Source organism: Ursus maritimus, unplaced genomic scaffold, assembly GCF_017311325.1.
Source record: "Ursus maritimus isolate PB19 unplaced genomic scaffold, ASM1731132v1 scaffold_2, whole genome shotgun sequence".
NCBI lineage: Eukaryota > Metazoa > Chordata > Mammalia > Carnivora > Ursidae > Ursus > Ursus maritimus.
Window position 1 is genome coordinate 40,381,274 of NW_024424452.1, and position 11,591 is coordinate 40,392,864.

At 64.4% G+C, this 11,591-nt stretch overlaps 1 protein-coding gene across 5 annotated transcripts; it reads left to right on the plus strand.

The window, feature by feature from the left end:
- Positions 1-203: 203 nt before the first annotated feature.
- Positions 204-10,577, plus strand: ADAM15 (ADAM metallopeptidase domain 15). 5 transcript variants are annotated; one of them, XM_040635742.1, is made up of 23 exons: positions 204-358; positions 1,500-1,606; positions 2,225-2,301; positions 2,904-2,982; positions 3,134-3,210; positions 3,300-3,498; positions 4,490-4,555; positions 4,637-4,705; positions 4,783-4,952; positions 5,069-5,153; positions 5,605-5,753; positions 5,843-6,017; positions 6,227-6,319; positions 6,451-6,755; positions 6,833-7,034; positions 7,271-7,348; positions 7,727-7,799; positions 7,981-8,119; positions 8,535-8,604; positions 9,229-9,300; positions 9,713-9,784; positions 10,041-10,159; positions 10,256-10,577. In XM_040635742.1, exons 1-23 carry the CDS (start codon positions 280-282, stop codon positions 10,296-10,298), a joined length of 2,598 nt encoding a protein of 865 aa, XP_040491676.1. In that variant the 5' UTR covers positions 204-279; the 3' UTR covers positions 10,299-10,577. The 5 variants fall into 5 exon arrangements, 4 of the variants coding, with proteins under 4 accessions (XP_040491676.1, XP_040491677.1, XP_040491679.1 ...); XM_040635743.1 differs by lacking the exon at positions 9,713-9,784; XM_040635745.1 differs by lacking the exons at positions 9,229-9,300; positions 9,713-9,784.
- Positions 10,578-11,591: the final 1,014 nt, after the last annotated feature.

Sequence of the window (11,591 nt, forward strand, 5' to 3'; positions counted from 1 at the left end):
GGCGCGTCCCCCAAGCCGGTCTGCCCAGGCCTCGGCTCCCACCGTGCGCCGCAGCCGGAACGCCGCAGTGGCGAGCTGCGCGGGCCCTCAGCGGGCGGGGCGGGCGGGCCCGCGGCCTCCCCTGGGGCGGGGCCTGGCCCGGAGCCCCCGGGGCGGGGGCGGGGCGGGGCCTGGTGGCGGCGCGGCGCGGCCGGGTGCGCCAGGCAGACCCGGCGGCCGCGGCTCCTCGGCGCGCGGCCCAGCACCTGCTGCCCTCGCCCGGCCCGGGGCGCCGCTGCCATGCGGCTGGCGCTGCTCTGGGCGCTGGGGCTCCTGGGCGCAGGCAGCCCTCTGTCCTCCCGGCCGCTCCCAGATATAGGTGAGTGCCCGGCCCGCAGTAGGCGGGCGCGGGGGGACGGACCGGAGGAGGCGCAGGGAAGTCAGGAGGCACTGCAGTCGGCTGGAGACTCGGGGAGACCCCCAACCAGAGCGCAGCCCGCCCTGGTTCGCTGTCCTGGCCTGAGAGCCCGGCGCCTGGGCGATGGAGTGGAGCGAGAAGGAGGGGGATGCCGCCCCCCGCGCGGTCATCCTCTGCTCCGTCCTCGCGGACACTTCCAGGCTCCGGCGCCGGGCACCGAAGGCCCTGGCGCAGCGCCCCCTCAGGATGGTGGGACAGGGTCTCAGCTCCCCAGGACTGACGTTTTCGCTTCTCTGGGGCCTAGCTGACCGTCCACCCGGTGCCAGAACGCCGAGTGGTCATGGCCCATAGGGTCTGGCGGAGGGCATTCTTCTTGGGCCCCCATCCCAGGCCTGAGTGGCCAACGCACCCCTCACCCTGATGCTGATGCCACCATAAACCCGGCGGAGCGAGCGGGAGGGAGCGCGGGAGGAGCCCGGGGAGGGGAGAATTGGCCAGGAAAGAGGCTGACACCAAGTCCTCCTCATAACTTTCACTTCCCGCTGCTGTGTCGGGCCAGGGGCCGGCGGGGCAGGCAGGGGTGGGCTGGCCGAGGAGAGAGGGCCATTGTGGGGACGGGGGTGCTCAGGGAGGAAGCTGGGCTGTGGCAAGCGGGTGTGCCTGACTGGGTAGGAGGGGTGTTTAGGGAGGGGTGTTTGCACTGCGCACCCAGAAATGGGCGTTCCCGGCAGCTCCTCTGTGAGGACAGGGGAGGGCGAGTGGGCACCGGGCCACAAGGCTTCGCCCAGGCCTCAGAGGGGGCCTGCGTTCTTAGGGGGATGATTGCGAGGGAGTAGGAAAGGGGGCTCCCCGTGAGAACCTGGCATTGGCCTGGGGGGCTCAGGGAGGGGCCGCAGGCAGGACATGCAAGGTGGGGTGCTGGGATGAAAGCTGGGAGCCGCAGAGAAGACCCTTCCCTTCGGGATTCTCCTTTAAGTCCCAGCATGCAATGCAGAAGTCCTTCAAGCAGAGGAGGGCTGGGGTGCCCAGTGAGTACCAGCTGTGCCCTGCGCTCCTGGCGGCTCTCTCAGCACTCTTTCGGGGCGTTCTGGGGGCCCTGCAGGTGGCACTGAGGAGGAGCGGGCGAGGCCAGAGAGGGCCCGGGGTGGACCCTCAGAGCCCCAGATCCTTCAGGACATCCCCACACTCAGCCTCGCAGAGGTGTTTCAGGTGAGCGTCTCTCCCCTCAAGTGAAGAGGTACGCCTCTGCCACCCCGCAGAGCTAAGTGGGGTGAGGATCAGGTGAGTGGACGCCCGTGCACCATGGCCATCCCGGGGCTGGCTGCCCCTCCTGCCACACGCCAGCACCTGGCTTCACTTCCGCCCTCAACATCTGCTCCCACATCTGCTGGCCGCTGCCCCACCCAACCGTCCGTCTCCACCGGAGAAATCCTGAGGCCAGACTTGCTTTCTTGGTCGCCTTCTGTCAGTTTTCTCCGGGGGAGGGGGGCCTGGAGAAGGTCAGGGCCTCACCAAACACCCCCCCTCCCCAATTCCAAAGCTGAGTCAGAGGAAGGGCTGGGGCCCGCGCTGGGTCTTCCATGATGCTTCCTCTCTGGGCAGGAAGCCGAGAAGGGGCGGCTCAGATACCTTCCTTGACCTCCCCACACAACCCCCCAGAACAATGCCCCAGGCCGGGCAGGGCTTCCTGGCCCCTCCCTCGGGACCCCCCCACCCCCACCAGTGATCTAATCGTTGGTGCTCTCCGAAAGGCCTGAGGCTTTCTGGTTAGAGAGGATAGGAGCTTCGGGCAGGGCCGGGAGGTGACATGCCCTCCGATGCCCACAGACCAAGCTGCCCGGGGCCTGGCAGATCCAGCTGGAACTGGATGGTGACAGTCATGTTCTGGAGCTGCTACGGAACAGGTGAGGACGCTAGTGCTCACGTGAACAGTGCGGTAACGTGGCCGACAGCGTATGGCGCGGACCAGCTCTTGACCGCCTGCCGTCCTCCGAGCGGCCTGTAAGGCACGTACTACTCCGTGTCACTGTCCTTGCTTCCTATATGAAGAAGTCCAGGCACAGAGAGGCTAAATAACTGGCCTGAGGTCACACAGCTAGGATGTGGTGAAAACCAGATTAGAACCCAGATAGCCGGGGCACCTGGGTGGCACAGCGGTTAAGCGTCTGCCTTCGGCTCAGGGCGTGATCCCGGCGTTATGGGATCGAGCGCCACGTCAGGCTCCTCCACTATGAGCCTGCTTCTTCCTCTCCCACTCCCCCTGCTTGTGTTCCCTCTCTCGCTGGCTGTCTCTATCTCTGTCAAATAAATAAATAAATAAATCTTTAAAAAAAAAAAAAAAAGAACCCAGATAGCCTGGCAGAGTTCGGGACCCAACTACTACACTGTGCTGCCTCTGGGGGAGCCTGGCCCCCAGCTCCCCCAACCACCTCCAGGCCTCAGGCCATTACTGCACACGCCCCCACCCCAGGGAGGCAACGGTCACCGCCTTGCTCTTTCTTCCCAGGGAGCTAGTCCCAGGCCACCCCAGCCTGATGTGGTACCAGCCTGACGGCACCCGTGTGGTCAGTGTCGGACACACTCTGGTGAGTCTCGTGCCCTGTTTCTGGCCTGAGGGAAGAAGGGGGGGTGCCATCCCTACAGGACGTGGGGGGACACAGCATATCTTCACCAGCAGGCTAGCCTCCTGGTCTCCAGCCTGGCCTTCAAGGTAGCACTGCTGTTTCTCTGCTGTAGGAGAACTGCTGCTACCAGGGAGCGGTGCAGGGCCACGCGGGCTCCTGGGTCTCCGTCTGCACCTGCTCAGGGCTCAGGTACAGCAGGCGCATCCTGTGGGGGTGGGGACAGTGAGGGGGCATGAGCCTGGAGCTCAGCAGCTTTCTGACGTGCTGGATTTTCCCAGGGGTGTGGTGATCCTGTCCCCAGAGAGAAGCTACACCTTAGACCTGGGGCCTGGGGACCTTCAGGCCCCCCCGAACATCTCCCGGACCCAAGACCTCGTCCTGCCAGGCCGCACTTGCGCCCTGAGCTGGCCTGCACCTCTGCACACTCAGGCTCGCCTGGAGCGGCCCCGGGGCCGGCGCCACAGCCCCTCTCATCGGGTGAGGATGAACAGCGGGGCTTCTGTTGTTCCCGAGGGCCAGGCCCCACACCCTCAGAGCCCTGTGTTCCCAGAACCTTCTAAGGAGCAACTGTCCACCCCACTGTGTGAACATAATCTCCTTTCCTCTCCCAGCAACCCTGGGGGGTATGTGCTGTCAGGAGCTCCATTTCAGTGAGAAAACCAGCTTAGAGAGGTTAGTGACTCGCCCAGAGTCCTGCAACTAGTGAATGGTGATCCAGGATTTAGCTGCAGGTACTTGACCCAAACTGCACACCTGTCCTAAGATGCCGAGCACAGAGAGCCCTCACTTGGCTATAGATATGATCTCAGGGTCCTGGGACTGAGCCCCGCGTCAGGCTCCCTGCTCAGCGGGGAGCTTGCTTCTCCCTCTGCTTCTGCCCCTCCTCCTGCTTGTGCTCGCTCACTGTTTCTGTCTGTCTCAAATAAATAAATAAAATCTTTTAAAAAAACCCAACAGGGATAATAAAACTATTTACTTTCAGAGTTACTGTGGAGATTAGTGGAATCTACCTATCTGCACGTACAGTGCTTAGAACCGTGCCTGGGGGTGATAAGGATATGATGGTGTCGGCAATTATTTTTTTTATTTATTTTTAAAAGTTTATTTATTCATCTTTGAGTAATCTCAACAGCCATGTGGGGCTCGAACTCACGACGCCAAGACCAAGAGTCACACGCTTTACCAACTGAGCCAGTCAGGTGCCCCTATTCTTTTCTTTTTCATTCGGAAAAGGCACTGAATTTGGAGCCAGGAAAGCAGGGCTGTAGGCCCAGCTGCATGACCTACTTCTGGGTCCACCTTGGGCACGTCCCTGGCATCTCAGGCTCTCAGTGGTTCATCTGTAAAATGGGCTCTTTGCTCTCCTCCGCTTGGCCACCCAGGGTGGGAGTGGACGTGGTTCGGCAGCCCTGTGTGGCTGCTGGCCGTGAGCAGTGGTGAGCCCGAGGCTCCTCCTTCTTGCCCACAGCGGAGGCGGGACGTGGTGACAGAGACCAAGACTATTGAGCTGGTGATTGTGGCTGATCATTCGGAGGTGAGGTTGCTGGCCCCTGCCGGTCCTCCCCTGACTCCCACCTGCCCTGCCGCTTCTCCTGCTCACTTCTCTGGCCCACAGGTCCAGAGGTACCCAGACTCCCAGCACCTACTGAACCGCATGCTGAGAGTGACCCTCCTCCTGGACACCGTGAGTGCCGGGCGGGGCAGCGCGCTGGCGGCCCTCCGGCCACAGGGGCGCCTCTCCTGAGCCCCGACTCTTTTCAGTTCTTCCGGCCGCTGAACGTGAGGGTGGTACTCGTGGGCCTGGAGGCCTGGACCCAGCGCGACCTGGTGGAGGTCAGCCAGGACCCAGGTCTCACGCTAGACAAGTTCCTCCGCTGGCGGCGGAGGGATCTGCTGTCTCGACTGCCCCACGACAGTGCCCAGCTGGTGACGTAAGCCCCCGCGCTCCGCCCTGGCCTGGCCAGGGTCACACCCCACTCCCTAGCTGAGGCCCTGAAGCTCTGGTCCCCTCGCGTTGTGCCTGACCTTTGACCTCACAATCCCACAGCGCCACTTCATTCTCTGGGCCCACGGTGGGCATGGCCATTCAGAACTCCATCTGTTCTCCTGACTTCTCCGGAGGCGTGAACATGGTGAGCTCTTTCAGGTCTCCTCCCTATTCCCAATTCCGCTCCTCCCGACGGGAGGGCCGCTGATTCACTGAAACCCTTACAAAGTCACCAACCCCAAAGCTGTGGGCATGGGGGCTGGGCTGTATGACGTGGCCTCTGCTGTCGTGGGACCCTCTCCTGAGGCCAGCTCCCTGCTTTTCTGGTCTTCACGCATGAGGGCTTCCCACTTCTCAGGGGACAAGGGGGGAATGCAGCCCAAAGAAGAGAGGTGGGTGCCCAGGGCCACACAGCACGGGAGGGGAACAGAGCTGAGCGAGCTCCCCGGTTTCCCGCCACCCAGGCCTGGGCTCTCCTCCTACTTCAGAAGCAAGTAAGGAGGGAGGCGGTGCTGAGTGCCCAGGAGGTCAGATGAGGAGAGAGCAGGGGCAGTCAGGCTGCTGCTGGAGCTGGGGTGTCCCCTCCCCAATGCCAGGACCACTCCACCAGCGTCCTGGGGCTTGCATCCTCCATAGCGCATGAGCTGGGCCACAGCCTGGGCCTGGCCCACGACTTGCCTGGGAACAGCTGCCCCTGCCCGGGGCCGGCCCCCGCCAAGAGCTGCATCATGGAAGCTTCCACAGAGTGAGTCGCTGCGGGGTGGGGGTGGGGGTGGGGGGCAGCAGGGCCGGAGGCCGCCCTGCAGCCCCAACCTTTCTTGCCCCCATCCCCAGCTTCCTGCCAGGCCTGAACTTCAGCAACTGCAGCCAGCAAGCCCTGGAGAAGGCCCTTCTGGAAGGGATGGGCAGCTGCCTCTTTGAACGGCTGCCCAGCCTGCCCTCGCTGGCCACTGTCTGCGGGAATATGTTCGTGGAGCCCGGCGAGCAGTGTGACTGTGGCTTCCCGGATGTGAGCCCCTCCCCCGAAGCCTGGCCCCACCCACTTCTGGGCTCACTGCCCCTCTCGAGCCCCCCAGCCCCTCTTGTCCCTCTTGTCTGCGGGGACAGCACACGCAATGTTGGCCTCCAGCTTTTACTTGGTGTGTGTGTCCCCGAGTGCAAGGATAGGGGTGCGCTCTCAGGCCTCGCCTGCTCTGATGCCTGGTCCCTCTGCCTCAGGACTGCACCGACCCCTGCTGTGACTACTTCACCTGCCAGCTGAGGCCCGGGGCCCAGTGCGCCTCCGACGGGCTCTGCTGTCAGAATTGCCAGGTGCGCGCAGATGGACCGGCCAGCCACCCACAGCTCACCTGCCAGGGGTCAGGGTGGAAAGGTCATTCCAGCTCCCAGGGCCCTGGCTGGACCTGCCTAGCACCCACACTGATGCTCGCTTGCCCCCACAGCTGCGCCCGGCCAGCTGGCAGTGCCGTCCTTCCAGAGGGGACTGTGACTTACCGGAGTTCTGCTCAGGAGACAGCCCCCAGTGCCCTCCCGACGTCAGCCTGGGAGACGGCGAGCCGTGTGCCGGGGGCCAGGCTGTGTGCATGCAAGGCCGTTGTGCTTCCTATGCCCAGCAGTGCCAGGCTCTCTGGGGGCCCGGGGCCCAGCCCGCCTCGCCGCTTTGCCTCCTTGCTGCCAATACTCGAGGGGATGCCTTTGGGAGCTGTGGGCGCAACCCTAACGGCAGCTACGTGTCCTGTGCCCCTAAGTAAGTGAGGGACTTGGATTCCCCTCTGGCTTTGCGGGAGCCTCGGCCTGACCCTGCACCTCCTCCCTTTACCTCAGAGATGCCATTTGCGGGCAGCTCCAGTGCCAGGGGGGGCAGGCCCAGCCTCTGCTGGGCTCAGCCCGGGATCTGCGCTGGGAGATGCTAGAAGCCAACGGGACCCAGCTGAGGCCGAATTGTAGCTGGGTCCACCTGGACCTGGGCGACGATGTGGCCCAGCCCCTCCTGACTCTGCCTGGCACAGCCTGTGGTCCTGACCTGGTGAGCAGTCCCAGCTGGCAAGACCAGAGGGAGGGCTGTCTGGACGAGCAGTGCGCAGGCCTCAGTGTCCCCCAGTGTAGGCACAGGCTCTCGGGGGGTCCGATGCGTGCTTCCAACAGAGCGGCGCCCTGTCATCCTGTGAGCCCTAGTTTCTCCGTGTGTAAGAGCAGGGTCGTGGCCTCCCAGGGCCAGTGATGCTTTGTGAGGCTGTGACCTTGGTTCTTCCCCTCGGGCAGGTGTGCATTGACCGCCAGTGCCGGCCCACGGATGTTCTGCGAGCCCAGGAATGTCGAAGCAACTGCCACGGGCACGGGGTGAGCGGGCATGGCGGACACGGAAGGGGGCAGGGAGCCCCCAGGGAGGCGGACACACACACCTAATCCTTGCTCTGCTCCTTCCTAGCTGGGGAACCTGAGGCAGATTATTAACCACTCTGAGCTCAGTCTCCTCAGCTACCCAGTGGGCATCCTGGGGTCCAGGAGATGAGTGCGAGAGGGTCTAGCACAGCGCTCGGCATGGAGAAAGCGCTCCCGGGCTGGTTCGATTTCGTTTCCTCAGGCATGGACACAGGCTCCCTCTCTCCACCCCGTCATCCCCGTCCAACTGTGGACATAGGAGAGCCTGAAAAGTCGGGGACAGGGAAATGCGGCCGCAGAGTGTCGGGCCCCTCATCGCTCAACCTGCCCCCCTAGGTCTGCGACAGCGCAGGACATTGCCACTGTGAGGAGGGCTGGGCGCCCCCTGACTGCACCCAGCGCGTCAGAGGTAGCGGGGGCGGCGGGCAGGGGCAGCTGGGAGGGCCATGGCTGGCTTACCCTTTACCGCCCCCCCCTTTCTCGGACCCCTTCCTGTTCTCTGATCACTTCACCTCCACCCCGCCCTCCACCCCTTCCTGAGTATAGGATTCTTAGCCCTGCCCGCTTTCAAAGCCACCCTCACCCCACAGCAACCAGCTCCCTGACCACAGGGCTGCCCCTCAGCCTCTTGGTGGTGGTGGTCCTGATGCTGCTGGGGGCCAGCTACTGGCACCGTGCCCGCCTGCGCCAACGGCTCTGTCAGCTCAAAGGACCCAGCTGCCAGTACAGGTACGGGCCTCCTTGCTCCCAGCTCCCGCGACGGCTCTGCTGCAGAGCGTCTCTGCCATCCCATCCCCACTCCTGCTCCAGTGCCCGACACCGGGCTCTGACCCCCGGCCCCTTGGACCAGCCCAGGCACACCTCGCTCCCCTCCCTGTGCCCTGTAACTCCTCACCTCACACCCAGACCCACGGAGGGCAGCCGGGGAGCCAGGACCACCTCTGCCCAGGAGCCCCGTGCTACGGAGGCAGAGCCCTCCCTCAGGCTCACCAGCACCCCCACCCCAATTCGGACTGGGCCTCAGCCACACTTGAGCTGCTCTCCAGGGGGCTGCAAAGGGTCAGCCCCACTCAAGGGTCGCGTGTGGGTGGAGAGCATGGTCTGAGGCCGGGCCCTCTCCCTCCTTGCTTTTCTCCATGTTCAGGGCAGCCCAGTCTGGTCCCCCAGAACGCCCAGGACCCCCGCAGAGGGTCCTGCTGATGCCAGGGGCCAAGGTAAGTCATGGATACCAGAGGAGAGAGGCCCCGCTTTGCCCAGGCATTCGGCATGGGCCCTGGGGTGGGGGTATTGAAGGCCCTAGACCCAGAAAGACTTCCATTGCCCAAGAGTCGGTCAGAGGAATCAGGGTCAGCCCTCCCCTACGCTCCCCTGGCTGCAGGCCCAGAAGCAGAGTCCGGCCTGGAGTGGGGAGGGGCAGTCACCTAGAGGAGGGTCTGCTGAGCTCTTTGAGCTGGCCGAGCTGGTGGCTCTGAGAGGTGGGTCTGCTGGTGCTCCCAGCAAGGGCCCCTGGAGGACAAGGGGGGTGGTGCTCAGAAATGGCCTTCAAGATGCCACGACCTGACGAGGCCCAGGTCACCACGTGTGGAAGGGCTGGCGAGGGCCCTGTGAGCCCCTGGAGCTGGTGACGGGTGTGTGTGGAGGTGGTCTGCATGCTTGCTCCACCACTTGTCACCCCCTCTGCATGCAACTGAAGAGCCGCATGCATGGTCCCCCACTGCCCCTGGGGCCCTGGCTGCCCTCCCCAGGCACTAACCCCTCTCCGCCCGCATCTGTCTCTGTGCTCCCACCCCCCCCCACCCCTCCGTCCTGCCTGTCTGCTCCTCGGGCTCTCTCTGCAGGCTAGTATTCTTGGCTTCCCGGCACCCCCCTCCAGGCCGCTGCCTCCTGACCCTGTGCCCAAGAGACTCCAGGTAAATCCAGGCCAGGTCCCGCCCTGGTCCAGGGCAGGTGGGAGGCTTGGTGCCCAACTGCAGTTCTCGCCCCTGCTCCCTGCCAGTGGCGCTCTTCATTAGGGGACCACAGTGCCCCTCGGCCTTCAGACCCTCAGAGCCCCTGCTGCAGCCAAGGGTGAGCCTCCTGCCTTGGTTTCTACCACCACCTGGTGGTCAGTGGCAGGACTGCAGCTGGCCAGAAACACCGCTGTGACCCATACCTTCCCCCCTGAGGCTTCTGCTGGCAGGCTCCCAAGCCCGGTGCGCATGTCCCCATTCTCTCCTGCCCCCTGGCTGACTTTGCATGTCGAACTGAACCCCTGGAGAGAACCACCGCATGCCCACTTGGCCCCGGCTGTGCTCTCACAGCGCCGCCCCTCTCTCTGTTCAGGCTGAGCTGGCTGACCGGCCCAATCCCCCCACCCGCCCTCTGCCCGCTGACCCGGTGGTGAGGCGCCCAAAGGTAACAGTGTGGGGAGAGAAGGGCGCAGCCTCTCCCCACCCAGGGCTGTCGTGCTAATAGCCCTGGCAGTGGTGTCCATGGTGAGATGCCCCCTCTGTGCGTGCGGACACACACCCTGGTGTCCTTTAACGGTGACAGGTTTGGAACGAAGGTGACCTCTAGAGCCGGCCCCACAAGCTGGTGTTCCCCAGCAACAGGGGTGGGCCACATGACATCCCCTCCCAAGCCAGCTTCCTGCTTTCTCTCTCACTCTCAGGGGCCTGCCAAGCCCCCACCCCCAAGGAAGCCACTGCCTGCCAACCCCCAGGGCAGGCGCCCTTCGGGTGACCTGCCTGGCCCAGGAGATGGAATCCCGCCCCTAGCGGTACCGGCCAGGTAGGCGAGGAAGGGTGCGGAGGATGCCTGCGCAGTGCCAATGGTCTGGGGTAAGGGGGACCTCTGACCTTTTTTCTCGATTTCACTGCACCCCAGGCCTGCGCCCCCGCCCCCAGCAGCGTCCTCGCTCTACCTCTGACCTCTGCTGAGGTTCCGCTGCCTGCAGCCCGGACTTAGGACTTCAAGAGGCAGACTGGCCCCTGGAGTCCCCCGAGATGACCGAAGGAGCCAGAGCCTGGACACGGCGGAGCAGGCACCTTAAGACCCTGGGGCACCTCCACGCGCCGACGAGCAGCACCCTAGGGACCCGCCCACGCAGTTGCTGCTGGGGGTGGGGAGGGGCTGGGCGCCGGACTGGGCTGAGGGAGGTGCACACAGCCTGTCCCTGATCTGGTGCAATAAACGTGAGGTCTGGGGAGCGTGCCTTGGACTTTGTCCGCCCAGGGGAGGCCGGGTCGCCCTGCTGCGGTTCCAGGTCTGGCCGCCAGGAGGCGCTGCCGCCTCGGACGAAGGCCGGCGAGGGCGGGCGAAGACTCCCAGGCTGGGTCCGCGTGCGTGTCCCAGGGATGCTCGCGGCTGGTTTCTGCCCAGTCTGGGACGACTGCGCAATCCAGTATCACAGGGATTTGTAAAACCCCGTGCCACCCCCAGTCGCCAAGGCCTCGCCCCCAAGTCTGAGCGGCCCCCAGAGGCGGCTATCCACGAACCGGCCCAGCTGTTGGACCCGCCGTCCCCACCCTCTGACCACTGGCTGGGAAGAGTGGATCTGGCTGGTGTTCTCAGAGCCCCGGAGCCGGGGCGGAGCGGGGCGGCGGCTCCCACGATCCCAGGGCCGTGCACCTGCCTCCTCCCCCTCCCCTGCCCCACCTGAGGGCTTGGGAACAAAGGTGCTTTGTACAGGCCGCACCACCTCATTATTTCGACTTCGGGAATGGGGCCGCGCGGGCCCCCAGCCCAGAGTGAAGGTGTGGGGCGGAAAGGGACAGGCGCCAACCCCAAGGTGGGCACCAGCTCACCGCTGAGGCTGGGGGCGGGGGTGGTTAGGGGGGATCCCAGGAGGCGATCTGTCCCTTCCACCGCGCTATCACTGGATGGACAAAAACGGGCAACATGCTAAGGTGAAGCTGGACGGGCTTCGTGGATCCTCGCCCGTGCCTCACTTTTTCCTCTTTCTGGCCAAAGGCCGTGTGCTCCTATTTAAATCTTCCAAATTTGTAATAAGGCTTCCTACCTACCCGGTACTAACGCAGACACGAAAGACGCGACCTCCCTAAAACGAACTCCCAGACAGTGGACTGCGTCGCCCCTCCCGCCGCCTCCCGACACGGTGCCGCCCCGGTGGGAGCTTGGCGACCCTGGCGCGCGCCTCGGCGCACAGAGGGTTAACAGGAGTTGCCTCTCCGAGTGGGGAGGCGGGGGTGCGCTCCCATTG

Coding starts and splice junctions, on each gene's coding strand:
- ADAM15 (XM_040635742.1), top strand. CDS start 280: ATGCGGCTGGCGCTGCTCTGGGCGCTGGGGCTCCTGGGCGCAGGCAGC. Junction 3,499..4,489: donor GCCACAGCCCCTCTCATCGG/GTGAGGATGAAC, acceptor TCTTGCCCACAG/CGGAGGCGGGACGTGGTGAC. Junction 7,035..7,270: donor CAGCCTGTGGTCCTGACCTG/GTGAGCAGTCCC, acceptor CCCCTCGGGCAG/GTGTGCATTGACCGCCAGTG.